The 26703-nt window shown below is 38.9% G+C and overlaps 3 protein-coding genes across 4 annotated transcripts in view; 1 reads left to right on the top strand and 2 right to left on the bottom strand.

Moving 5' to 3' along the window:
* NUCB2 (nucleobindin 2) overlaps positions 1–25185 on the bottom strand; it is a 31104-nt gene extending 5919 nt beyond the window's left edge. Inside the window, exons 1-10 of one of the 2 annotated variants that reach the window (XM_064452614.1) lie at positions 24986–25185; positions 13224–13367; positions 12465–12572; positions 11022–11148; positions 7175–7278; positions 5306–5491; positions 4558–4648; positions 2940–2998; positions 1660–1752; positions 532–621 (exon numbers count right to left, since the gene is read on the bottom strand). In XM_064452614.1, coding sequence (XP_064308684.1) covers positions 532–621; positions 1660–1752; positions 2940–2998; positions 4558–4648; positions 5306–5491; positions 7175–7278; positions 11022–11148; positions 12465–12572; positions 13224–13367 — 1002 coding nt within the window. In that variant the 5' untranslated portion in view covers positions 24986–25185. The remainder of the gene's footprint in view (positions 1–531; positions 622–1659; positions 1753–2939; positions 2999–4557; positions 4649–5305; positions 5492–7174; positions 7279–11021; positions 11149–12464; positions 12573–13223; positions 13368–24985) is intronic. The other variant, XM_064452613.1, reaches the window with a different exon arrangement.
* LOC135313636 (collagen, type I, alpha 1a-like) lies at positions 24982–25695 on the bottom strand. Its single transcript, XM_064453266.1, has one exon. The coding sequence runs from the start codon at positions 25693–25695 to the stop codon at positions 24982–24984; it is 714 nt and encodes a 237-aa protein (XP_064309336.1).
* PIK3C2A (phosphatidylinositol-4-phosphate 3-kinase catalytic subunit type 2 alpha) overlaps positions 25283–26703 on the top strand; it is a 78736-nt gene continuing 77315 nt past the window's right edge. The window contains exon 1 of the mRNA XM_064452607.1: positions 25283–25371. The gene's annotated coding sequence lies outside the window, so the exon portion shown is untranslated. The remainder of the gene's footprint in view (positions 25372–26703) is intronic.

Consider the following 26703-nt stretch of genomic DNA (forward strand, 5'->3'; position numbering starts at 1 on the left):
CAGGCAGAAATGCATACTTTTTTTTTTATCTTCCCACTGAAATTATTACTATTAGCTGAATTGTAAAGTTCACCAAACAACCCCCACAGTTTTCATCAAAATATTCAGGCATGACACTGTAAAGGGTTAGTACACTCACTGTAAGAAATAGCTCAGCTATTTTCTCAGCAAAATTCTACTATAGATTTAGAGGCAGGATAAAAATTTCCTCTCGCCTCCTGCTGAGCTCTTTTATCTTTCCTTTGAAGTGATTCATAAACAAAATGTCCATTTTGTTTGAAAAGCATGTGGGACAAGCTCTGCTAGAAACCACAGGGTGGCGCAAGACCTTTTCCATGTGTGCGTGGACCAAAAGACTACATCTGCATTACATTAGTCTGCTACATTTTGTACGTTTAGCTAAGGCGCTTAACCACATGCATACCAAAGCAGGACTGAAAAAAAGCAAAGGTCAGACACATGCCATTTGGTTTCCTGGTTAGAGTGATGGTAATAGTACAGTATGTTGCACTTGGAACATGTACTTATTACCTCCCAGCTATCTGGCTCCAAAAATTCTTTTTTCTCTGTAGCTCGCAGGAACTCTTCCAGAGTCACTAGCCGGTCCTTGTTGACATCAACCTGTTTGAAGCAAAAAATTATACTCAACCTACAGGATGGGTTTTGGCAGAGCTGACGTTTCATTTCATTATGCAAACATCTTAAAATAGAACCATTTTTAAACTGTCCCATTTTCAGGGGAACGCCTGCAACATCTTCTGAAAGCTTTACTCACAAGCTCATATAGCTTAGCAAAAATGGAAATAAGAAGTAAATCCTCACACCTTCCTTCAAAATCCATTGGCTTTATTGGAAACATTATTTGTGGTCACAGCCCCAATGCCAATAGTGGCATGCATGATTTTTTTGAGAAAAATGTTTTGTAGCTTTCTGGTAATAATTTTGTAACTGTGAGTCAGAGTAACCTCCACTGTTGGATAGGGAGGTTTCAAAACATTAAAAAAAACCAACAACTGAATTTGTGTCAGAATCCTTTAAGATGAAGGGAGGAAATGCTTCCCTTTATGACTAATAGAAGCCCAGGCTTGCTCTGTTCCTCAGGCTTAAGGAATAGAGTTCAATACAGAAAAGATATAAGTGAAAAACACAGTGGTTCAAAACATCCTCTTCCCTTTCCTCTGTCTCCTGAGCTGAAAGCCTATCAGAACTAGGAAAAGTATTTACTGTCATGGGTGATACCATGAGCTCTGAGCCCTCTTCTGAAGGGAAAAAGGTGAGCTACATGAAAGAAGACATAGCTGTACCACCTCTTCTCACACCCAAATCTTACGCATTTGCCAAGTTCAAAAGCACATTTAGTCTTCCCTGTTTGACAGAAAAGTCAGATGGAATTTGTATTGAATCTCAGTATCTGCAAAAGATGGAGGCTACAGCACATTCCCTTGTCTGGAACTTCTTAAATAAAAAATAGCAGGCATTTACATCAGAATATGGGGACAGGGCTTTAGAATTGCAACTTTATGTGAATCCCTGCAGAACCAGCATTCAGTGTGACAGGTTGTCCCTTTCTGCTCTAGTTGGCCAACCCTTCCTGTTAGAAGGACTATATTTCTTGAATATAGAAGGAAATAATCAGCTCTACTGAACATCAGTGCTGACCTCATTCATTACATGTTCTCTCATTCTTAGTCTTTCTTCTTCCATTTCAACCATGTCATCCTCTTCATTTTTGGGATCGTAAACTTTTTCTAGCTGAAATTCAAAATTAGCAAATGTTAGTCTGGAGGAAGGGCTGCTCATTTAAATGACAGAGCACATTTGGAACAGTGTGAGATGTTGCTAAGAACATGAGTTCACCATTTTTCCAATAGGGTGAGAGAGTGGGTGTGTAATTCTCTTAGCATAGTATTTAAGTAACAAGTGAGCCTTTCACTGCTAAGAATGAAGTTTTCAGTTAGTTCATGTGGTCCGTTGCAATTCAGTGCTACGGACATTACAGTAAAAATGACCTTGGCATGCACAGTCTGACCCTACATTTGATTCAAAGCAGGCAGAGCTTCCATGTGGCTTCTGGAACGAGAGGGCAGCTTCTTTACTAGAGCATGCAGCTGACCCTGTAGGTATTCAGGATATCACAAGACAAATTGTGTGCTTAATATAATGGTCCACTTCTCTTCTTGCACAATGTCTTTCTGGTGAGTTTATGCTTATTTGCTTCTACTTGGCTTTCTTAGTCATTTAGCTTCACTTGCTTAGCCATAGGTAATTTTAAGGCCCCAGACTATTTGTTTTTAAACTATAAAACTGCAAAATGGTGGGATATATCTGTCAAAAAAGACTAGCATAAATCTTCATTGTATTAGAAGGGATTATGGCAAAGTATTGTTAGAAATCTGTATTTGCAAATTTAATTTCTTCAAAAATTTACAGTTGTTTGAATTTATAAGCTTCTAAATACACTGTATAGCACACTTCCTCCCTGAGTCATGCAACCTAGAAAAAATTGTAAGATTAGATATTGACAGCCATAGTACTGGATCTCTGAATGGGAAGTTTAGGGGCTTTTTTCTGCTATACCAAACCAGAACCTACTAGAAAAATGAAGACCAAGGCCTTCCGTTTACTCATTGATTCTGCAATTCCCATCACTGTAGAATTTCAGTATGGTGCTACCATCACCCCTCTGGAAGGCAAAGAACTACTAACATTTGCGTTTTCACAGACAATGAACCAAGGCTTAAAGAAACTAAGAGCCTGTCTGCTCTATCAGATGTACACATGCTCCAAACTAGGTAGATACAAAATACATGAAACTTCGGTAGCTGCTTCCACAACATGCTGTCTTTGCAGTCCAAAGCCCCCAGATATACTTGGAAAAAATACAGACATCCCTGTATCCATTTACCGAAACAAGTTAAGGTTTTGAAATTTTTTTTTACCTCTTTAGTAAATAGGGCTTCTAATTCTTGCTCATCCAGGAAACCATCATTATTGACATCTACAAAAAGCAGTGTTGAAAATACAAATTGAGTATGTACAGAAAGTAATACATGTAATAGTTCTCCATGAGTTAAGTATCCGCATACCCATCTCACATGGATTAAAAACCTCATTTAACAAGATGCTGATTACATAGCTAGTTTTTTATATTTAGGTTTTTAATCAGGCATTGGCTGAATTGTATTGCCATTTTTGGTTGGTTGATTGGACAAGCCTGGAGCAACCTCCCTACTTCTTAGATGAGCAAACTGAAATAGGTCACAACAGGATTGCATAGAGCGCAATTGCCAAAAAATACTGCTGAGAACAAGTTGTCCCAATTTAACCACTGAATTTGTAAATAGATTCAGGAACAACAAAAATCTGTAGAAAAACTTTGTTAACCAACAGTATGACTCTCCAAAAAACCTAAAATATTATGTGAAAATCTATATAAATATGCAGCACTTGAGATGACTGAATGACTTTTCATATCAAGTATTCTCCTCTTTGCTTTTGTTAACCAACCATCCATCTCATCCTATGTTCTACTCTGAATATTGTTACTCCACCTCTGAATCTGAAAAAGAATGTCTACTTCAAATGTGTGTTGTTATGCAATCTTTTTGGTTGACTGCTTCAAAGTTTTTTATATACTAAGCTCTAAGGCAGAAGGTTGTTTCAGCTATTCTTGTTTTGGTAAGATTTGCACAAAAAAAGCTACCAAAATTTTCAGAAAATTATCTTTCTAGATCTCTTTCTTTCTATAAAGAAGAAATAAGGTTTAATAACCATAATACATATTTATATATTTTATAAACCAAGATAAAAGTTCAGACACAAGCTAGAAACCTTTTCTTCAGTTAAATTATCATCTTTGGGATTAGTCAAATTCTGTGTACTGTTCAGTGCTTCGCAGCCCAGTGCCAGGCAGGATCTGCTTAAGGGTATTTTATTATGAAGCATTTAACAATGTCAGGATATAAGGTTACACATTTATATAATCCACTTAAAGCAAAATGCCCACTGAGATGCATCCTCATCTCTGGTACTATTTTTTTGTTTCTAGCTGCACATGGCTCAGAAATATGGAGGCAGGATTGGGGGTCATTTTGTTTTTTTTTTATTAAGGAAATCTTGCAACTTCTGAAGAGACTTGGCACTTCTGTGACCACTCCAGATAGAAGGGGAGTCTGGCTCTTATCTGCAGAGACGAGCAGAAAGCACATTTCCCCACACACACCTCTGAGGATTTATTCCTAGTATGTGACATGTAAGCGAAGTCATAGTTATGGACAGCCCTCTAAGTACCCATACTTTCCTGAGGAATCACTACTGGTTATTGGCTGTATGATTTTATGAGCAGTTGAACAAAACCATTTTCAACTTTTAAACCCCATTTAAAACTTTGCAGTAAGATTAAAAATTATAACATAACTATTTTCTCCTCTATAGTCTTCAGATTCATCCAAATTGCTTGAGGTATAAGACTTCATCCTAGCATAAGAAAACTTGCCCTCAGCAGAAGGCAACAGAAAGTTAATTCACTTGTTCAGTAAATCAAACTAAACCTCTTACCGTGTAATTTGAAAAATGTTTTGGGGTCAAATTCATTAGGATCTAGTCCATCTGCTTCTTCCCACACCTCTTTCAGTTGATCTTTGCTTCCCTATAGATTGGTTACAAAGAAAAACTATTCAAAAAATGATTAAGTGTAATTTTTCTGCATTACCTATGCATGATAGTTTCTCTGAAAGGCTTTATTTTCTGATTAGTCATAGGGCAACTGGAATCAATGGGATTTTCTTTAATTCCCTTTTGGTTGGGTACTTTGTCAGTATTAGCACTTTCATTAGACAGAAAGGCCCAGGGAAAGAGGGAGCGTCAAGGAAATGCATATTCTGTGGAAAGGAACATTTGTAATAATCAGTCATGGCCACACAGACTCATCTAGAAACACTTGCTGAAGGGAGTTAGTTTCCCTTTTCTAGAGCAAAAGGTGCTGTGATGCAGTTCCTTGAGGGTCAGGCATACCATGAAGGCAGCCCTACAGCTTTGAATACCATTCTGGCTTCTTCCTCATGAGTTTTAGCTTCTTTGTAAATAATAATTCTGCCAGCAAATAGCATACTTATAAAGAAAAAATGGGGGTATATGTAACGGGTTTTGTAACGCTTTCAACGCTGTTTCCACACTCTGCTCCCATGTCAATGAGAAAAGGCAAATGCTGAGAACAAAGATGATATATACCCTTCTCTTCATTAGCTTTTTCTCTCTGGAAAGGAAAGCTTCCACCCAATCATGTAAGAACAGACTGTGGCCTTACAGGATGGTGAACTTTAGGGTGATCTCCATGTTTTTTCTTCATCTCCTCAAATTTGGATTCTTCTCGCTGCCTCTTTTCTTCATCCAGTGTTTTTAAATACTCTCTCCTCTCATGTTCTTTCATCATCTCATATTTCTTAAACTCTTCATGGCGGGTCTTATCATAGTTTTCCAGGTCACTTGTAGCCTAAAAATACATATATATGTAGACATATGTTGTGCCACACAATTATGTTAACACATATGACATAAAAAACGCTGTATTCTTCAGTGGCAATGGCAAGGCTGGCCATATTGCCATTCTCCTTTTAAACATAAGGTAGATAGTTGGGGGTTTCCTTTCACGTGACAGTGGTACAAAAACATCCCTCCTCACTTCATTATTTTCACAGAAATTAATTTGCAAAGGTTCAACTGCTGGACAGTTTTTGCAACTACACAGTAACATAAGAACACATCAGGGTGTTCTTTCTCATCAATTAATAGTAAATTACCTCAGGTTAAGTATGTCACATACTAATTAAGCACAGTTTAAAATAGTGCCATTAACTCCTTGTTTATTTCAGAATAAGAACATTTATAGCTTATATTTAATGAAAAAAGTGCCTTCATTAATAATGGGAGTTAGTTTGCAGTAGCTTAATATGTATTACATCAAAAAACCCCAATTATATGGAGAGAAAGGGTGTGAGGGGAGAATTTCTGACAAGTACTTGTAGAGAGTTTAGAGATATATCATTCTCAGACAGCTCAATGTAATAAAGGATATTTCAATAGTGCTTTTCAAAGTAACGTGCTCATACCTGATATAGTCTCTCCATTATTTACATTTCAATTTTCAGATTCACTGTACCTTCTCAAGAACAATTCTGAAGCATAGACCCCCTAAAATGCCCATTACATTCTGCCAATAACTCAGCTGGGAGATGAGAAGACAAGAAAAATAATATAATAAGAGAAAGAACTGCCCCGCTGAGGATATGCTTCTCCTAGCCAACCAGAATTTTCCCAGAAGTGATGCTCAGAAATGGCAAGAAACTTTATAGCATCTATATAAAAAATAATTTTACAGAAAACTGAGATAAAATTTTCCAAGGGTCCACAAAAATTACAGGAAGCTTAAAATATACCTTATCCTTCCTTTTATTTTGAAAATATAAAAACTGTCAAATTCTCATCTCAGACTTGCAGTAATCTCTAGAGCATATCTGAAATTAAAGTCTTTTTTGCCCTCAGGAAGCATATTTTTTCGAGCAGGTGAAAAAAGCCATGCCATGCTTAGCTTAACTGCATCCCCTTAATAAACATGCACTGAAAAAGAAAACCCACACCTGTGATTGATACCATATCTGCTAAATAGATGTTGAATGCCATGCCCAGCATATGCAATTTCTAATACTGATCGCTTAAATTCTACTCTGCTGTGGTTTTGCAGCTTGACGTGATAGAACAGAACCCAAAATTCAAATGGCTAGTTTAGGGATGATTTTTTATGTCATTCTGTGAGACACAAAGCACTGAGAATTAGAAATCAGAAAATACACTTGGGAAAAATGTACCCCTATCAAAAGTGTATTTAATTTAAATGCTCCTAGAAAGGCGTATTTTATTCCTCAAGTTGTTTGTACCAGCACATGAATGCAAGTCCTGTTAAGATGCCACCCCAAAAATTTATGGGCTCTTCAGCATAATGCACACTGACAACAGTTTTCAAGTGTGCAATGGAGACAACTGACTTTTCTCTGAAAATTAAAATGCCTGACATTTACTAAAAAGTGGTGTACATATAAAAGGATTTCCCTTTACCAGAGAAAAAGCATAATAATTAATAAAAAAAAAACCCCCATAGTAGTTTATATATAGCACTCACTGCTTTGATCAACATATCTAAGTCTTTAGGTTCGAACTTGTCAGGATTCTGATGGTTCAGGTGCTCAAACTGTTTTAGGAGAGCTTGATGGTCTATGCCAGTGTCTGAAAGAACAAGGTACAAATGTAAAACATTAAAATAAGTTTGAAATCAAGCAAGATCAGGAAGTTAAAAACTTTCAAATGGGAGCTTGTGCCTTGTACCTGAGGCTCCCTGCGGACAGGATAAGTTTTTCGCTGTTAGAGGAAACTACAGCAATACTTCTAAAGTTGCTTTTCCTGAAGGAGATTGGCCAACTTGATAGCAGTTTGCACTATATTCCTTCTGACGTGGCAGTATTGCATTGCACACAATAATTTAATATGTACAAATTAAGGCTTGTATTTCAGCAAGGAAATGTACAATCAATTTGAGTGTCACAAAGAAAAACATTTGATTCCCTTTTATATAAATGACATAGTTGGAGTTAAGCGCAGTATCAGAGCTAACCACTTGCATGTTTTCCCTGAACTGGGAGAAGTCTGACTCTTCTATTGCCTGTACATTTTGCAAATCACTTATACCTGGCCAAAGATGTATGTACACAAAGATGTATGTGTAAAATTATATCAAATCAGATAAGCAAATATTCAAATTTCATTTATTCAAAACGAGAAGTGCAAGACAGTGGAGAGTCAGCTCCTGTGTCTAAAAGCTGCAAACATTTCTCTCTTCCTTATAACACAAACTATTCCCAACCATATCGATACACAATGCACTAACAACAAAACACATTTCTACAATAGGCTTTTCTAGCTGTTACCATGGTTTCTGACTGCTAATGCTACATAATAATGCTATCTTAAAAAGCATACAATTTGATATGTTATGTGTAACAATTTTGAGAAGCTTTTACTAGATGGCTTAGCAAAGAATATTTGTTTAAAAAAAAAAATTGGAAAATAAACTTTGAACATGTTATTCTTTGGTAAACTATGTCTTACACTCAATGCTGTGTTTGTATTATCACAAAACAGCAAACAATGGCTGGGGCAGATTTCAACCATCATTCCTTCCTCGTGAGTTCATAATTCCTGTTGAAATATATGTGCTTTAGCCTGTTTTTGAAATATTTTTTAAAAGTGAATAATAGGCTTTTTTAAAAAAGCATACCAAACCAAGCAAAACAAACAAAACAACAATCAAAAACCCTGCCCCCAAACCCATTTTCCTCCATTCCTTATATTTATGGGAAGAGACTCATTCTATTTGACAGTATTTAATTGCCGTATTACTGTATTATCTGAGACCCAACCTCTAACATTCTTCTGTCCTGTACTGAATAGTCTAGTAGGATCTTGGTGCAAATGTTTAAAACCACATCTGGATCAGGACTGAATATATGCAGAACATAATCTCTTTTTTTTTTTAATCTGAGAGGGAAGAAAATAGGAGTGTTTGTATGTCTTTTTTTTTCTAAATCAGATAGAAGATTAAGATATTAAGTGGTGTTACAGGGAACCAATTAACAGAACAAATAAAAGGAACTAAAAAAGCTCTGCCTGCTGTTACTACAGAATGCTCTTTTGCACATGTTCCAAGGTTTTGCATAGGTATACAGATGCAGCTGTATTTTATAGATAATCTGGCCATACTTCTTGTATGTGGTGTGAAGTACTCGCTGGTAGGGCTGATTATAAACTTTACAAAATGTTTTTCCACTCCCAGTGTTTTCATATCTTAATAGTCATCGGAATATTTTGAACTGGAATGACCTGCTCTTGTTCGTTCCCAGATATAAGTTCTCACACTTATACTGTAACAGATCTGATCTGTTGTTGGGGGAAATTATTTTTCTAAAGTATACTGTTAGTTACTCTTGATTTATGGAAGTAGAGAGGGCTTGAAGTAATAAGTCCATTAAACTATTAAAAACTTTCAAAATACACAAAATTACTACATACACAATTCAGGTGCCATTAGCTGCTGTCAACTAGCTCAATGTGAGCATCACCATGATGTCACTGGGCTGCTTGCCTGCAGTAGGAGCATGAGACCAGGTTCTTGGCAGCTAAAGAGCCACCTGAGGAAGACGAACACAGAGTCTGGCAGGTATATGAGGCAATGCACTGACTCCTGTGGAGGGGCTACCGCTGGTCTATTCTGTCTAGCTACCAGTGGACTCTATTCTCTGGACCAGAACTTTCATTAAAAGAAAGCAAGGGACAGAAAGGTGATGTGAAGCCCTCCGCCAACTCTATATTATTACTCATTAGGTGCTACCGTAGTATAATTAAAGACTTCACTGCAAACGTACTACACTGTAAATATCTTTCTTCCCAAATTAATGTGATACTTTTCTGACCCTAGTAACATCCCCATTAACACATATTTGCACATGCATATTTCTTCAGTCTACTGGCCACCTTTAAATTCAGCTTAGGCTAGAAGAAAGATCCTTAATCTTGAAGTATTTTAAATTGATACATTACCTATTCAACACAGTGGGATCCCTCCCCATAACTTGCAAATGTTTTTAATAATAAAATAATCTGCATAGGCAAATTAAGCCCTTTCTATGAGAGCTTCTTTGTGAAAAACAGCATTTCAAAACCAAGATCATGTGGCTGCAAAGCTGCCCAGTGGAGAAGGACCCAGGGGTGCTGGCTGACAGCCGGCTGAACATAAGCCAGCGGTGTGCCCAAGTGCCCAAGAAGGCCAACAGCATCCTGGCTTGTGTCAGGAACAGTGTGGCCAGCAGGAGTAGGGAGGTGATTGTGCCCCCACGCTCGGTACTGGTGAGGCCACACCTTGAATACTGTGTTCAGTTTTGGGCCCCTCACTAGAAGGACATGGAGGTGCTGGAGCGTGCCCAGAGAAGGGAAACAAAGCTGATGAAGGGTCTGGAGAGCAGGTCTTATTAGGAGAGGTTGAGGGAACTGGGGCTGTTTAGCCTGGGGAAAAAGAGGCTGAAAGAAGGTTGTAGTGATGATTGGACTTGATGATCCTAGAGGTCTTTTCCAACCTCAATGATTCTATGATTCTGCGCAGTCCATCATAAGGATCTTTGTTTATGAGCAACTAATTATCTTCAAAAAGAAACAACCAATAACAAATTTACAGAATTAGGTCTAAGTATTAAATATTCTTTGGTAGTAAGAAATAAAAAGCGATAGCACCATTTCCCACACAAACATAGAGAAATCAGAATCATCAGAAACCGGTATACTTTATTCATTAAAAGACATTGCCTGAGTTTGTATGATTTCATTAGCAATTAAGAAAATGCTGCGCAGATTTTTTTTTTCACTCCAAATGTTTTTCTTTATTCAGGGACTTAAAACTGCCCCAAACCCAAGAAAAATAATCTTCTGAACTGAAATGTTTAATGTTTGTTATAAATTTGTACCATATCTCTAAGTGGTGGGAAGGGGGCTTAAAAAGAAAAACTTTTGTGTTTAGCCACTGTAAAAAAAAAAAGATCATTTTCTACCCCATAAAAACATTAAATTCTATGTCATGTTCTATTCTTAAACATAGTCCTACTATGTTACTAGTTCCCAGTGGGTAATCTATAAATTGCTGCACTACAAAAATAAATAAAGATGTTGAAAAAGTTTAGAAGTATCTGAAAAATCCACTGCCAGAATCAAGTTTAGTTCTTTACAAAATACAGATGGCTTTTTTCTTCTCCCCAGTTTCCTATAAAGATGGGTCTTTACTGGCCCTAGGCCAGCTCAGAAAGGACACTCTCTTTCAGCTTACAGTCATTACTGCTGACAACAAACAAGCATAACTCTTGGATTTTGGGCACCCCTCCAGCACAATCCCATCTGTTAATTTACCTAGTTAAATTTTGTATTCTTACCTTGAACAGAATCCATTTTAGCTTTAATTAACATTCTTAATCTTGCCACCTCTTGTCTTTTTAGCTCATCCAGTCGTGTTCTCACATGGTGACTTACTAAATCAAGCTCTCTGCTTAGTTTTCCACTCTGTCAAAAAACAAAAGTTATGTATAAAAACTAGAAGAAAGTAGCCTTTAGGATTCCCATTAGACATGAGCTGCAAGACAGAAGACTAGTGGCAGTCTTTGGCAATACTATAGTCCACATTATAAGAATCTCAAAATTTTTTTCGAAGACCAGATTCAAATTTTTTTAAGCCTATGGTTATAGAAACAGAGAGGAATCCTAAAAGCTTTCTAAAGAGAGAGTTTTTAAGTATTTTGCTCTTCCAAAGAACAAAAGCATGACCCTGAAGCAGCAGTACCTAGTAATGTTTAAGAAGCGACAAATTTCTCAATCAAATGTTCTCAAATTAGTTCAAAAGAACTGTAAGAGACACACAAAGTGCCGTGTTCTTAATCCACTTGATGATGGCTGTAAGACTTGAGAGAAGGTACAAGCATAGCAACGGCCACCAAAGTGTATTGCAAGAATATTTACCAGGATCTGGAAATGGATAGTAACCTTCAAGGCTTACATTAGATGTAGCACAGAAGAAAAAGGAGCCAAAAGCTGCCAAGAGCAACATGAGGGATTAAAGGAAATGCAAAAGGCAGGATCTCCTCTTTAAGTCTATCACTTTAGACTGTTTCCTACCTGTCCCTTGCTGAATTTCTAGCTCATAAAGGGAAATGCAGAACAGCCACCACCTAGAGCCAGGAACTAAAGTAGAAAAGACAAGAATGTGGTGAGGTTTTGGAGAGAGTGCTATATGGATTGGCACAAAAGAAAGGACAGCAGCAGAGAAAGCCAGAGGTCTCTTTTATTCCTATATACACTGACTTCACCTCTAGCACAACTCCTCAACTTCCCCAGACTTTAAAACCTGACTTTCTTGTGATTCTCTTCCATGTCATCACATCCATTTGGGACACACTATCTTAATCACAGAAGGCAGATATAACTCCATGTTCTCAAAAGAGTGTTCCAAATGACTCAGCAGGCAACAGCAAGTGAGAGCTATGCTTGCAGCTGTTTTGATGTATGCAAAGATCTACCTACCTGTATGGTGTCTGAAACTGGCTTTTAGAAGATAGGCAGAAGGCAGAAACTCTGAGTTCAAGTATATGTTGTTGGGGATTTTTTTATGCTATGGGATATTCTTTAACGAACAGAAGTTCTGCTGTACCTTGACTAAAGACAAAGATCTAGTAAGAACTAAATACCTAAATAAATAAAAATGAGAGGAAATTTAAGCTCACAAAAATTGAGATGAGTATGAAGAAAGAAAAGGAAGAAAGAATAAAACATATATGGCTCATGATTATCCATTTAATTAACCTTAACTCTTTTTTTATACCTACCTTTATCTCCTCTATGTCAGCAGTCTGGAGTTTCTCCCTGAAATGCTTATCTGTTTCCAAGACATCTATTACTTGCCTGAGATATTCATCATAATAAAGACCTGTATCCTTCAAAAAAAGAATGTGAAATTGAGAAAAGAATATACTACCAAACATTTCGTTTAAATACAACGATTAAACTGAAATTCGAATCTCAGCAACACAGGCGTTATACTCTCCTACATATCTTTGGTTTTTCTGATTTGCATCGTTGCCCTATAACAACTTAGGATTCACTTGTTCCAGCAACTGACAAGGAAGAGGAGAAAAGTGTTTAGGAATCCATATCATACACAAGCATCTGTCAAGTTAATATAGTATGTTTTGGTTTGCTGTTTGTTTGTTTGTTGTTTTTTTTTTTTTTAAACAGTCTAATTCATTCATTACTTCTATTTGAAACACTGAACTGGAATCACTGAGTGGAATTTCCTAAGCCTCAGTCACTTGAAGTCTCCGTGGAACAGGAAGCAGATCTTCCTACTGTAAGCTGGGGAATTCCTTCCATGTGCCACCTCAGCTTTAGCAGCTCATGGGAAAAAAGAGAAATGGAACCTCACTGTAGTAGATGGTAGACTGTATGGCAATACTGGCTGGTATTAGTTTCCTTCCTGCAAGTAACTCCAATAAAGAACATCTAAATTTTGGGAAGGGAGTTTGCTATAGCCGGATTACTAACAATTAGAAAAAAATACTAAATTAGATAAACTTAATTACACTTACTGGATTTTCTACCTTCTCCCCTTCTACGTGGCCTTCTCCTTTGACTTTTGTCTTATCTATGTCTATAGGTACAGCTTCTATGGCCATTAGGAGACATGTTGTCAGCAAAATATACTGTTGGGGCAGGACAGCCAGCCACTTCATCTGAAATGAGACCAAGTCATAAAGATTAACAAAAATTATGTTACCATACTCTACTGATTAGAATTTTTTGAGGTTCTTACATAGATACCTGTAGTAACCCACGTCCTGCATATTCCACTACTCTCAAGGAACACTAGAACTTAAAGAATTAAATACAGCTGTGATTTTAAAAGGCAATTATTACACAAGCAGATTTCCTCAGGTAATCTTACAGTTGTCCAGCAAAACAGAGTTATACTGTAAACAGTGAGAGGTTTTTAACACGTTCAGGTATTATCAATGGCTCTGCAGAACAGGTGGGAACACACAATGTTCATACACTTGTTTAGGAAGGCCAAGTCTTGCAAAGCTAATACTGACATTCCTACTCTGATCGTGTCTTTGCCGAAGTTATTGGCAAACTCTGGCAAATCGTGGACACTGAATCAGATCTCAATGTAGTAATGTAGTAATGCCAGTAGTTTTTATGTTTCAGCAGTGAAGTAGTTTGCCTAATTTGGAGTACAGATCCCTTCCAAAATTTATTTCCAGGAAAACTATTTCACAATCCATGTTATATCTGCATTTTAAGTTGACAGAGGTTCCTGAAAAAGGTGTTCACACTACCTGAAACTGTTGCTGAGGTCAGGGCTTTATTAAGCCAGTCTCCCCTAGAATTTCTTTGGTGCAAGATGGAGCTAACTCGCACATAGTTTGATGAGCACCAAACTCTGTCTTCTCCACCTCTGTCAAATTTTGTTGAAAATAGCTCAATTAATCCAGAAACTGATAAGATGGAATACTTAAACAGTGCAAGTACAGGAAATACAGCTAAAAAGATAATGATGGTAATCTAGCATCTGACAGCGAAGTCAGGCTCTTGAGCCAATTCAGCCTATGACAGTTCAGTTTCTGAATATTCTATAAAAAGCTTGAGCAAATGCCAGTGTTACATTAGTAATACAAATCACCTCTTGAAAACTGGAAGCTGCCCGTCAAATATGGTCTAAAATTAGCTTAGATATGTCAAAGAAAATACCATAATATTCAAGAAATGCCCAGTCAAACAAATCAAAAGTGTACCTGGTACAAGGAGAACTTCTGTACAAGTGCTTTAACTAGTCATGCAGGTAATTCTATCAAAAGTACTTATGTCTACCAGCAGCAAATCTCTTTTTTTGGGTGGGGTGGGGAGGGACAAACTAATTATGGTGTCAGTGTCAGTTTTCCTGACTATGTGCTCTGGTACTCAACAGTGAAGCATTACTTTTGCTTGAATTAACCTGCCCCTTTACTGAGGCAATAAATGTAGATAACGGTACAGACTTAATATTAAGCATTGTTGACACCCTTTATTCATGTAAGTATTACATAGAAGAAAGCAGTCTTACTAAGAAAAGAAATGGGAAATGCATACAAGATGTGCAGAGATGTTCTTTCTTTTGTTGGGGATAAGGGAACAGCTGGAGATAAAAATATATCCACCTATCCCCCAGAAGCAAACACACAAAAAAACCAAACCAAAACAAACACCAAAAAACCACCAAACCCAGAATGGTTTGTTGGAACTAGTAGTTAATTTCTACACTCCTACACAAGCTGTTGGCTTGCAGTGACTTTATAGAGCTGATGAATGAAGGAGTTAGCCATTCACTATCACTTTCAAAAATGTCAAAGTTCCAATACTTCAGGTGTTGTTAATTACAGAATATTGTTGTAAAAATGGTGTGCCTAGGTTTGCAATTGTAACAGGATTTAATCACAGGCAATGATAATAACTAACAAATACTAGGTTTTCAAGTCTCCTAATCTTTGTGTAGATGCCAAGACTGAATATTTTTGAGTACCAACTGGATGACTTCTACAAACCAAATCACCAGGTTAATGGAGTTGCCCAGAAGTTTCCCTTCCTGTCCTCGAACTGGATCAGACCAGGCTATACTAGGGCAGATCAACGATGCAGCTGGGAAGTCCTGTGTTAGAGCTATCAGTTGAGTTTGTGTCTGTTAGTGGCACGGCTCATTTTATGTATCAGTAGCATGGCTAACAGTAATTAATCTATATGTGATGCAGGCCATCAGTTATTTTAGCTGGCAGACAACCGTAACCCTACTGTCACTTAATTTCTTCTGTCTTGCATGGACAAGATCACTTAGTTTTGTCCTCTTTTTTTCCAAACATAGATTGCCATGTCTGGTGTTGAGTCATTCTCTGAACACTGTTGCCTGTTATTTTATCCTTATCAAGGTATTTTGATACACCTGTGTGCTGATTTTGGCTGGGATAGAGTTAATTCTCTTCACTGTAGCTGGTATAGTCTGATGGCACATTGATGCTTTAGATGCTGTTAAGTAGCGGCTCAGTGTCCCTAAGTAGCACCTATAGTAGCTGGGGACCTTTCCAGCTTCCCATGCTCTGCCACATGGGCAAGAGGCCGGGAGGGGCGGCGCCACAGCCAAGACAGCTGACCCCGACTGGCCAATGGGATGTTTATCCCATACCATGTGACACCACGACCAGTACATTAACCGGGGCAGTTAGTGCATGGGGTGGGGGGAGCAGTTGTGGCTCAGGGACTGGTGGCATTGGGTCAGCAGGCAGTGAACAGCTGTGTCACGGGCTGTTTCTTTTGGTTGTTCATTCCCCCTTCCCCAGCCCCGGGTCTCACGCCTCTCTCATTATTTTCCTTTTCATTGCATTATTATTGTTATTGTTACTATTACTGTTTTATTTTAACTGTTAAACTGTTCTTATCTCAACCCATGAGCTTTCTCACTTTTACCCTTCTGATCCTCTCCCCCATCCTGCCGGTGGGAGCTGTGTGCTGTTTATTTACCAGCTGAGGCTAAACCACAACAACCTGTCAACATATGAATGCAGCTAGATTACCACATAGGCTTGAATGCAACAAATGGAAAGTGGAAATAGCTTAAACTATGCAGCACATTGGGTAGAAATAGAAAATAGTGTTTCTCTAACTGCCTACCTATAACATGACCAGCCCTCATCATATTTATAATTCAATATGCTTTCTCAGGAGCATCCATAAGAGCAAAGGGTCCTCTAGCCCTGGATCCTGTCTGCAGGATGGGTGCTTAGGGAAGGACATGCGACTAGAGTGATACTCACTGTCACTTCTAGGCTGCCTCAACTGGAGATTTTTGGCCCTTCTTACATTCAGGTTGTACCTTTACTTCAATGGATTTTTATTTCAGTACTTTATTCAATTGATTTTTGAACCATAAAAAGTTTGTATCATCTGTAACACCCTATGGCAAGTAGTTCCACAGATAACACATGTTGTGTGAACCATCTCTGCTCTGAACCTGTCATTCACTTACCTCATTCAATGACACCCTAAGTTCTAGTATTGGAAGAGAGGTAAACAATTTATTCTTAATTACCATTTCCATATTATTGCTCTGCAACAGTCATCATACACTGATCCTCACTCTTCTAGCCTAAACAGTGCTAGCTTACCTACTGATCCCTATTACAGAAGCTTTGCCAGACCTTTGATCATGCTTGTTAGTCTTCCTTGAATATTTTCCAGAACTTTAATATCCCATTTGAAATAGAAGAACCTTGGGAGGCCCAGGCTATGCTACAGATATTATCAGAGCATTGTTTCTTAACAAGAAATGTTTAGAAATTCTATAGGTAGGACTGAGAATATTTGCAAGGTGGTGGTTCACTTCCAAAGCAGATTGAGGTACAGTTGTGAGGAAGCCACTGTACTTTCCTTTTCAGATGAAAGAAACAGCAAAGTAAAAGTAAGGCAAACAATTCAGTTTCTGTCAACTAAATGTATCATTAAATGAATAGGAGAGAAGTGAACCTCAAAATCTACTTTGAAAGATTCCGGATGAACAGCCAGGGCAATAACTTCTCTAAACACAGAGCATCACAATAAAAAAAATTAACAGGTAAAGCAAAAACCCACCTTGCTGAAATTCTAAAAGAGGATGAATGAGGCAGTCTAGTAAACTGGTAAGTGAAAGGCCATAAGTATGCAATGGATAGGAAACAAAACTAATGAAAACCAAAAGCCTTATGAAGTATATAACAACAATACTTTCGGTATTTTTAGAAATGCTTTTTTTTAAAAAAAAAGGTTATGTATGAAGTATTCAGTTAAAGAAACTGTAGCTTCTGAGAATGCTAAAAATTTGGACCCCAGTTAGATGGATAAAGATTTTCCCAACCAAAACATTTTCATATATAGAAAATTGCAGAAATAAAGCAGGTTAACATAATCATAAGCCACTCTAGTTATTTAAGGTGTGTAAACAGTGTTTTTGAAAATCTTATGTGGCTATTATTTGAGCACACTAACTTCATGTAAGATCAACAGGTCTTGTAGTGAGCTGAACCATGGCAGAGAAGTCAGAAACTCAAGTGCTAGCCATAGTTACAGCAGTGACTCATTCTTTGCCTACAGCAAATACTAAACCTTTCAATGATGACACCTGGTCTTTCATCCATTTCATTTCAAAAACATTATCTTTCAAAAGCTGCTGACCTACAACTTCTAGTAACGTGAATAATTGCAGAGATGGGGATTGTCAGTTTAGGCTGAAGGGTGGCATACCATTAAATTTTTAGGACTTTTTCCATTGCTGCTCAGGAAAACTGATACATAAAGTATCCATGCTGAACTGAAATAACTGAGGTATAAGCAAACATGTTGGTTTGCCAAACCTCGTATGAGGGAGCACTAATCTCCAGCAGATTTGGGATGGGCAACTGGAGCCTTATAATCTTAAACTACCTCTGCAGTAGTCAGCAAAGCTTATCTATCAAAGGCCCTAATCAAACCAAGAGCCATTGGGTCTGCTGACTTTCTGGGGGATTTGTGCTCACGGGCAATTTGTGTTCCCATGGAAATACCAACCTTTGTAATTATGCCCTGTCATACATAATGGGAAGGACTGGATGACATCACAATATTTTCTTCACATCTGTTAGATTTAATAAACTGCTCTGAAAAAAAGGCTATCTACTGCCCATCAGGCAGTTTTGTGTCAGGTTGTGCATAGCATGTTTTTATTGTAGCCCTTTTGATAAAACAGGCAAAAAAAATCCACAAGTGCCAGCAAGAATTAAAAGCAGAGAAGACCAAAATGAATAACCAAAAAATATCTCTATCATTACAGCTGACTTTGTAGACTACTATGCTTAACACAGGAATTGCAGTAGTGTTTTGAGGAACCCAACTGTTTACACAATCTGTGCTATAACAAGTAAATTGGAAAAACATTTATTCGAATAAAAAATAATTACCTAGTGAAGACAGTTACTGTATTTAGGTATCTATTAGTCCAAGACTATACTCATCAAAATTCCCTCAACAAAAGCAGGTGACTAAGACATGTGTCAACCTTTGGAGTGTGACAGTCACAACGGAGTCACTGAGCACACTCTGACACATATTAGAAGACAGAAACCAGGCCCACTGCAAATCCTAACATTAATCAGATACAAGAAAAAACTCAGGATGACTCTCAAATTCAGCAACTAGAGGGAAGAGTGACAAGAGGCAGGATGAGAGGAAAACTGGGGTTCCAGTTTTTGTTCCACTGAACACTTCACTATTAAGAGTTCATCCCACTCTCAGCCTGTTACCAGCTACCTTCCATAGTTCCCAACTTTTGAGAAACCCATTCCTGGGTGCCACTTCCTTCCTAGGCCCTTTAGGGTGAATCTGACCCAGGGATGTGGTTTCTTCTGTAAGGATTAGGAGCCACCAAGTCAACAGATAATCGCAGTGCTGAAGAAGAGGAGCAATGTCATCAGTGGTACATAATGCACAGCATACATCCTCGTGCCCAGCCATGGGTGTGTTGCTTGAGCCTATTATTATTGCTATTCTTCCTACTGCTATACAGTTTAATAGAAATATTGATTGTCATGAATTCACCCAGCTGACTGGTTACTCCCTTAAAGACAGGCAGACAGAGCTAATATTACAATTGCCACCTGGAAATATAGGTGGTTTTAGTCAAAGACATTTAGCCCACCTAGACGAAAAGGTAGCACAGCTCTAATCTGCTTCTATCAGAAATGAATCTCATCTTTCCTAGAGGGATAAACAAACATTTCTACTTGTAATACATAAAGAGAACTAATCATAAAGGTAGTACCCTAGAACAGACAAATACTGTAGTTCATAAACAAAGCCAATACTCTAAGCTTTCAGGGAAAATGAAAAACAAAAACCTCTCCAAGTATAAAGTATTTTTAAAAAACAGAATGAGAGCTAAAAGAATGAGATAATCAGCAGAAAATACAGCCACCAATGCACTTGCACGAACAGAAAAATACAATTGGAAAAGAAAAGAAGCAGGCTGTCTGCCAGCAACCTTGATCTTGATCCCACTAAACTTAATCACAAATTCCTATCAACTTCAGCGGAACAAGATTGGACATTTGAATTACAAAGAGCTATGGGCTTTGAAAGATAAGCACAAAATGCAACTTTTAAAGTTTGCTTTAGCAACATTGACACAAGCAGCTAAACATGTCATTAGCACACCTATTTTACACAACTGCCAGGTGTTTACAATAGAAACCTGGACATTTACTTCTCATTAACTTAGCACCTATTGCCCAGAAGACAGCATAATTCTGGTACAGATGTCTCCATCATCTTCCTAGCAAAGCACAAATATTTTTAAAGTAACACATAGTGATACCAGTGATAGTGTGTAGTGACTGCACACATAGAAGCTCAGCGGATGATGTTGAAGCAAGACAGCACAACACTGTAACTGTCATATTGTGTGTTTGCACTTGCCGAACCCATACATACCATGATGGGCAATGTAAACATAATCCAGATTTACAGATTACACAAATAAGCCTACCTATTCTTAAAAATTCACATACGCCTGCTGTATCTGATATGGAAGTAATTAAACCTTTGTGAGATACAATGCAAACATGCAGGATGATAGCGATATTCTCTATAGTTATGAGTGTACTGTGACTTCCTATTTCAATGCTGTACAGTAGAGAAGTGAACAATCTTCATATGCAGAGCTTAATTTAAAAAAAAATGGAAAGTGATAAAACAGATCTACTGATCTTCAACTTTCTAATAATATTCTAACCTCAGAACTACAATGAGAATATTACAAATACTGAACTGAACTATGTAAAGTATTGCTTCAGCAGTATCAGCTAGCCATCTAACATCTTGATTTTGTCTTCACCTCTCTGAAGCAGTGATACACCTGTCCATATATTACAGTTCAAATAGACAATGTTTAATTCCACTGGTTTTTCCATTTCTTTAAAAATTATGTGCAAAGATATAAATTCGTTAGATCATAAAATCTAAAAAAATACATTAAATATTTTAAAGTAGTCAGAAACAGATTATTCTTCTGCCATATTTTCTGTTTGGGAACACCTGAATTATCAGAGCTAGTTAGTTCCTCCCTGTTCTTTCAGGAGGACTTGCTGCACAGACACTGTAAGATACTATACCTTAACCAACAATGACAGTCAGTGAATCTGTAGTTAATGCATCTTCTTCACAATGTTAGTCCAGTGAGTTAATCTGGTATTAGCACGGCTAAAATGTGGCAACAATTTTGAGAAGCAAGTGCAAAAACCTGTTTCAGCTCAAGATGCTAAGCTAAACGTCTGGTCGCAGTGAAGATGTCTTTTCATTAGGTGACTAGTCCTCCAGATAAAGATTTCTCATTGAAGACATGAGGAGAAAATTACATGAAAAGGGAAATGGCTGCAACCTACAATAGTTTTCCCGTTACAAGTTATCTTTCAAAAACCAGAAACACCAGCATACTTTTCTTCCCAAATGAGATTTCATCCTTTTAAAAGTTAATATGGAAGTATCGTTTTTCCCTCTCTCCTCTTTCTGTAAATGTCCCACCCACACAAGTAGAAACAGTTTCCCTTTCATTATCCTTCAAGCATTTTTTCTCTTCTGTCAATGTTGTCCATTAACCCCATGATTCAGATGTTGCTTCTTTTTTTCTATCTAACAGGTTTCAAACTGGACACATTGTCCTAATCTTTTGTTAGAGTACATCCCGGTCAGTCCTCTGCACCAGGAGACATTCCTTATTTTTTCAAGAAGCATTTTAATACTAGCTTTATATAAAATAGTATTATTTAAGTACATAGAGGCAGCAGAAATATTTCTTCTCATCCTGTTTAATTTGCTGAAATTTTTTTTTTTTACTTGTATGTGTTACATTTTTCTCACCGCACTTCATCTGCTTCATCCTCTTTACAGTTAAAAGTTGGCTGATAAAACAGCTTCCTTTTTTAGCTTTTTCAGAAAAGACAGCATGCCTCAACTGTGTGTAGTAGAACATTTGCTGACAGAACCTTTTTGGAAAAAAAAACAAAAAATACACTTCAGCTAGTGTATTAAATGAGTCACCCAAATGCTGGGGGATACTATATAGTAACACAAGCTATGAATGCTCAAGTGGGAAAGAAGCAAATATTGTTTACAACACAACCATATGTCCAGAAATAAAGATGGCATCGAAGCAAAACGTATGGCCCATTGCTACGCACACTTAGCTCTGTCGTAAGTGAAGTTTCAAAAGACAACTATTTTTTCTTCGTGTTGCAATGTTAATCATTCATTATTTAGAAACCTGTGTGCACACGTACAAATACACATGCATATTTATAGACTACCTGCCTCCAAGGAACTTCCCTACCATTGTTTCAGAAAAATAAATATCAGTGTCTACAAAGCTATCTTACTAACTGAAGAATGCTGAAATATTAGTCTTGTTTTTCAAATGAACTTGCATGATTTTCAATTCTTTTCAATAAAGTTGGCTTGAAAATAAAGATTCATGACACCAATATGGAAGCAAAAACTTGTATTGAATTCAATGCATACTTGATAAAACTCAACTTCAAAAACAATTCTTTTTTTAAAATTCACCAGTACAATTATAGCTTCCTGTACTATAAGTTCAGTTCCCATACAGGACAAAATACAACAGCAAACCTGCAATCTCACAAATTCATTCTGTATAAATCCAAACAGCAATTTTGCCAGTGCTGGTCTGAAAAACAACCTCATTTCAAATGCACTACTACAGGCAACAAAAGTGTTTGTTCAAACCCTAATCTCAAATCCAAAAATATTTCAATTATTGTACTAATACACATTTTGCTCTAGTCAACAACAAATGGCGATGCTAAAGAAAACCTTGAATGCCCCAGGACTTCGAGGTACTTTTTTTCCCCTTTGGAAAGAAAATAAAAAATGGCTAATAAGAATAAATTTAGATCTAATGATATGAGGTCAGATTTAAAAATGTTCATGTACTTAACAATAGCTGCCTAATGAGATTTATCTCCATAATTTGTTCATTCCCATTGATTTCTACTTAGTAATCCAAATATGCATAAACATCCCACTCTTGTTTTATAAAGAATATAAAGCATGAGAAATATAATCATGATATATATATTTCCTGAATTACCTACGATGAAGAATATTTACAACTGAACATGATCGTAACGGTTCTGATAAAATGCAGTTTCTTTCATTCTTCCAGCTGTCAAATCATGCATAGTACATAGAGCAAAAAGTGTTGAAATTAACATGAATTTCACCTCTGATTTCATTCAATTTGTCTTAAGTACCGGGCCATGTTTTTAGCTACATACAAGCATAACCCCATCCAGAAGGCTTGAGCCTACTATGTATCTTACAGGAACTTCACAGAGATCTCTCCTACTTAGCACAATACCTCAGTAGATAAACACCTTTGTTGCACAGGAATTCAAATAAAGGAGACACCGATATGGGCTTTTAACTTAACAGCAAAGGATTTTATCTTTCTTCTGTAAAGCCATTTGTTTAGTCAGTATATCACTAGAAGCATGGGTCAATTATTTGCACACCTCTGACATTTGAGACAACATAATAATATTTTACTTTTTTCATTATCTCACAGAACTACTGTTCTCCCCTTTCATGATTACAATTTAAGTTATATACCTAAAGAAAATACAAAATGGCTACAAAAGAATAAATTTAGGTCTAATGATATGGAGACAGATTTAAAAATACTACTTGGGAGAAGCTTTTGACAGAAAACCTGTAACTTGGTATATATAAATGAAAAGTTCATGTTCAGTAATTCTACCATTACTACACCACTAAGGTATGGAAACTTCTTAGTCTTATTAAAACAATAATCCTTTTTGTTGTTCTTCCTTAGTTTTTATTTGCTTGATGGGGTTTTCTGAATATAATTTCACATATCAAATAATGATCTATCAGGCTGTATTATAGCACCAAGTCACAAGCAAATTCACATCAGTTGCCTCCACAACCCCCCTGGGCAGCCTGTTCCACTGCTCTGGCACCCTCACAGGAAAGGAGTTTTTTCCCATATTGAGGTGGAACTTCCTGTGTTCCAACTTGTGCCCATTGGCCCTTGTCCTGTTTTGTGAGCCTTAAGGAAAGGTCAATAAAGGTTACAACAAAACCCAGTTTCAAACAATTTTTGTGTGGCTTTTCATCTCCTGTCCAGTCTTTAGAGTAGGAATGTTTCCCACTGGTCTATTTAGCTGAAAGGGCCAGTCACTTCAGAATTTAGGGTATACCTGCACCAATACTGAGACTACTACAGGTCTTTTCTTTAAAGTGGGAGAAAACAAGATGACAAACAAAACCCAAAGCAAACCTTCACGTAGAATTTGGTACTGTGGTGTACTGGTGTTTCATTGCTGTTACTGTGATGGTCTAATTTTGAAAACGCTGGACATTATTTCTCCACAGCAAATACTTACAACTCAAACAACGGAGGCTTTTTCTCCTACAGGCTTACTAAAAAGTGTTGCCAAATGTGAATGCTTTTAAAACCATAGCCCCGTTCTTCTCAGGAAAAAATGTTACCTCTCTACAACCATGTTTCGACCTTTTTTCTTTTGGAATATTTTCTGAGTACAGCAGCCAGCCCTACACTAGAGTATTTTACGTAGCTCCTCCAATGGTATCATAGTAAGCATAACGCTGAAAAGCTATACCCTTTCTAGCGAAACCAATCGAGTCTCCTGGGCCAAGCAGCCGAAGTTTTCCGGGCGGTTGTGCAATTTACCAGACAGTCAAGATTTTGCTGCTGCCACTGCCAGGTATGCGTTAATTTCTCCCGGTGCTTTAAAGCCAACCGCTTACGCATCGATCAGCCGGGCTGCTCGAGTGTCACTTCCTGCAGAAGCCGCTGACCCCGGCGCGCGGTAGCCGCGCGGGAAGGCCGGAGGTCGGGGAGGGCAGCCGGGGGCGGCTCCTTCCCGCGGGCGGCCCGGCGCTCCCGGCCGAACGCCGGCTGCGCCCCGTTCCCGCCGCCCCCGCTACGGGGCGGGAGGGAGCCCCTCGCCCCGGCGGGCCGCTCTCGCCCGCCCGCCTCCCGGCGCCGCCGCTATCCCCTCGATTTACCGTTATTTCGTGTTTTCAAATCTGAAAGGAAGGAGGGCCGTTAAACCCCCGCGATGTAGAGCGCGTGTCGTGTCTCGTTTTCCCCCCCCCACCCCCGGCAGCGGCCAACGGCTCTCCCTGACAGGAGCTGCCCCACTCCGCGCCTCCCGTCGCCGCCACCCCGGAGGCGGCCTGGGACTGGCAGTCCTACCTTGCGGTCCCCCTGCGGCGGGTGAGGAACCGCTGCTTCTTAAGGGCGAGGTGTCTCCTGCGCGCCGGGGCTGACGGGGGCGTTCCCCCGGTGTCCTGGTGAGGATCTGCGGGGCTGGGCACCACGGGGCGGCACGAGACGGGACGGGACGGGACAGTACGTACAGCACGGTACGGCGCGACAGCCCCACGGCACTCCAGCAGCCCCGGCTCCCGTTGCCATGGGGACAGGTCCCGCCCCTCGAGGCGCGGGGATTGGCAGAGTCTGACGACCCCCCCACCCGGGCGTCGCGGAGGATTCTGATTGGGCAGCGCAGGACGGTGAGGCGAGATTGCGCGAGAGGTTGGAGAGGGAGGGGCGCCGCGGCGGCCGCCTGCGCCGAGGAGGTACGTGGCGGTTGGCGTGGGGGCGGGACCCGGCCTGCCGCGGGCCTGTGGCGTCACGGGGGAGGCGGGAAAGCACCTGAGGCGCGCGGGGGGCGGGGCAGCCCTCAGGGGACCGGGAGTACCGGTAGGTCTGAGCCGCAGGCCCGCCCTGTGCTCTGCCCCAGCCCGGCCGCGCTGCCCTTTGCCGCCTTGCGGGAGGAAAGGGTGGCTGCTCGCTCGGTCTGCGGCGGGAGCGGCTTTGCCGTGGCAGCGCCGAGCTCGTCGGAAGCTGCTGCTGCTCCCGGTGACAAAAGCTGTCTCTTCGTGGCTTGTTTCCCGCCTCATGTGTCCTCTGTGGGGCCTTGTGTGAAAATTCACCCCTTGCACCACGCGGCATGTCGTGCGAGCCTTCTCTCAGTGGCAGTAAATCGCCACAGTTACGTGTCTAGTCGTGTACGTGGGAATGTGAAACTCTGTGTTTTCAGGCATCCTTTTCCATGACTTCTCCTTCCTCTTCTTGCTAATTCTTCTTCACCCGTTTGAACCTTATTGTGTTCACACTTGGTTTTTCCTTCTGCTTAGAGGAGAAAAAGGGCGGGGGAATCTTGACCTCTATGCAGATTAAACAATTTAGGAAACTGTTTTCAACCTGCATATTTGTGTATGTTTGGTGTTGTAAGTTTGGGGATTAATTTGTGGATTTCCATTCCCACCCTGTTTGAAAGTGTGGTACCCGTTTTTTTTTTTGAGTAATATCTTCTGTGCATGCTCGGTATTTATTCAACACTAAAAGAGCTCAGAAATTATTCAGAAAAGTTACTTTTAGTGGAAAGGTAAATAATAGCTGTAATAGCAAATACATTATGGTTCCTATAAAAACAACTATTTCTGGAATAAACATAGATTCTAGTTGTAACCTGTTAACGTGTTTCTATACTGTGAGCCTGTACTTATATTTAAAGAGAGATGTATTGCCATCTACAAACTGTTGAAAAATGTTTATCACTGTGCATTGTATTTCTGTTATTCTGATCTACAAGATAAGTATCTACAAGTTAATTTTTTTTTAAGAAAGTGTTGCAATAGTTTACACAAATTAAAGGAAAAAATAAATTACTGAGGGATTTGTGTGGTCTACACAAAATATGTAAAACTGTCATGGGGTTTTGAATGCTTAATTATAATGAGAATTGAAGTCTAACGTGTGGTTGAAATTTTAGCTTCTGGGTTGTGCGAGTGAAAGAAAAATGGGAATGTAAACTGCCTGTAATGACATCTGTAGTAATAGAAAGCTATTAAAGTAATACGGCTGGTACTGCCTGAGCTTTCCTTCTTTCTCAAGGAAAACACTGT

Source organism: Phalacrocorax carbo, chromosome 5 (genome assembly GCF_963921805.1).
Source record: "Phalacrocorax carbo chromosome 5, bPhaCar2.1, whole genome shotgun sequence".
Taxonomy (NCBI): Eukaryota; Metazoa; Chordata; class Aves; order Suliformes; family Phalacrocoracidae; genus Phalacrocorax; species Phalacrocorax carbo.

Excerpts from the sequence above, each read along its gene's own strand:
- LOC135313636 (XM_064453266.1), bottom strand. The coding sequence starts at position 25,695 with ATGAGGCGGGAAACAAGCCACGAAGAGACAGCTTTTGTCACCGGGAGC.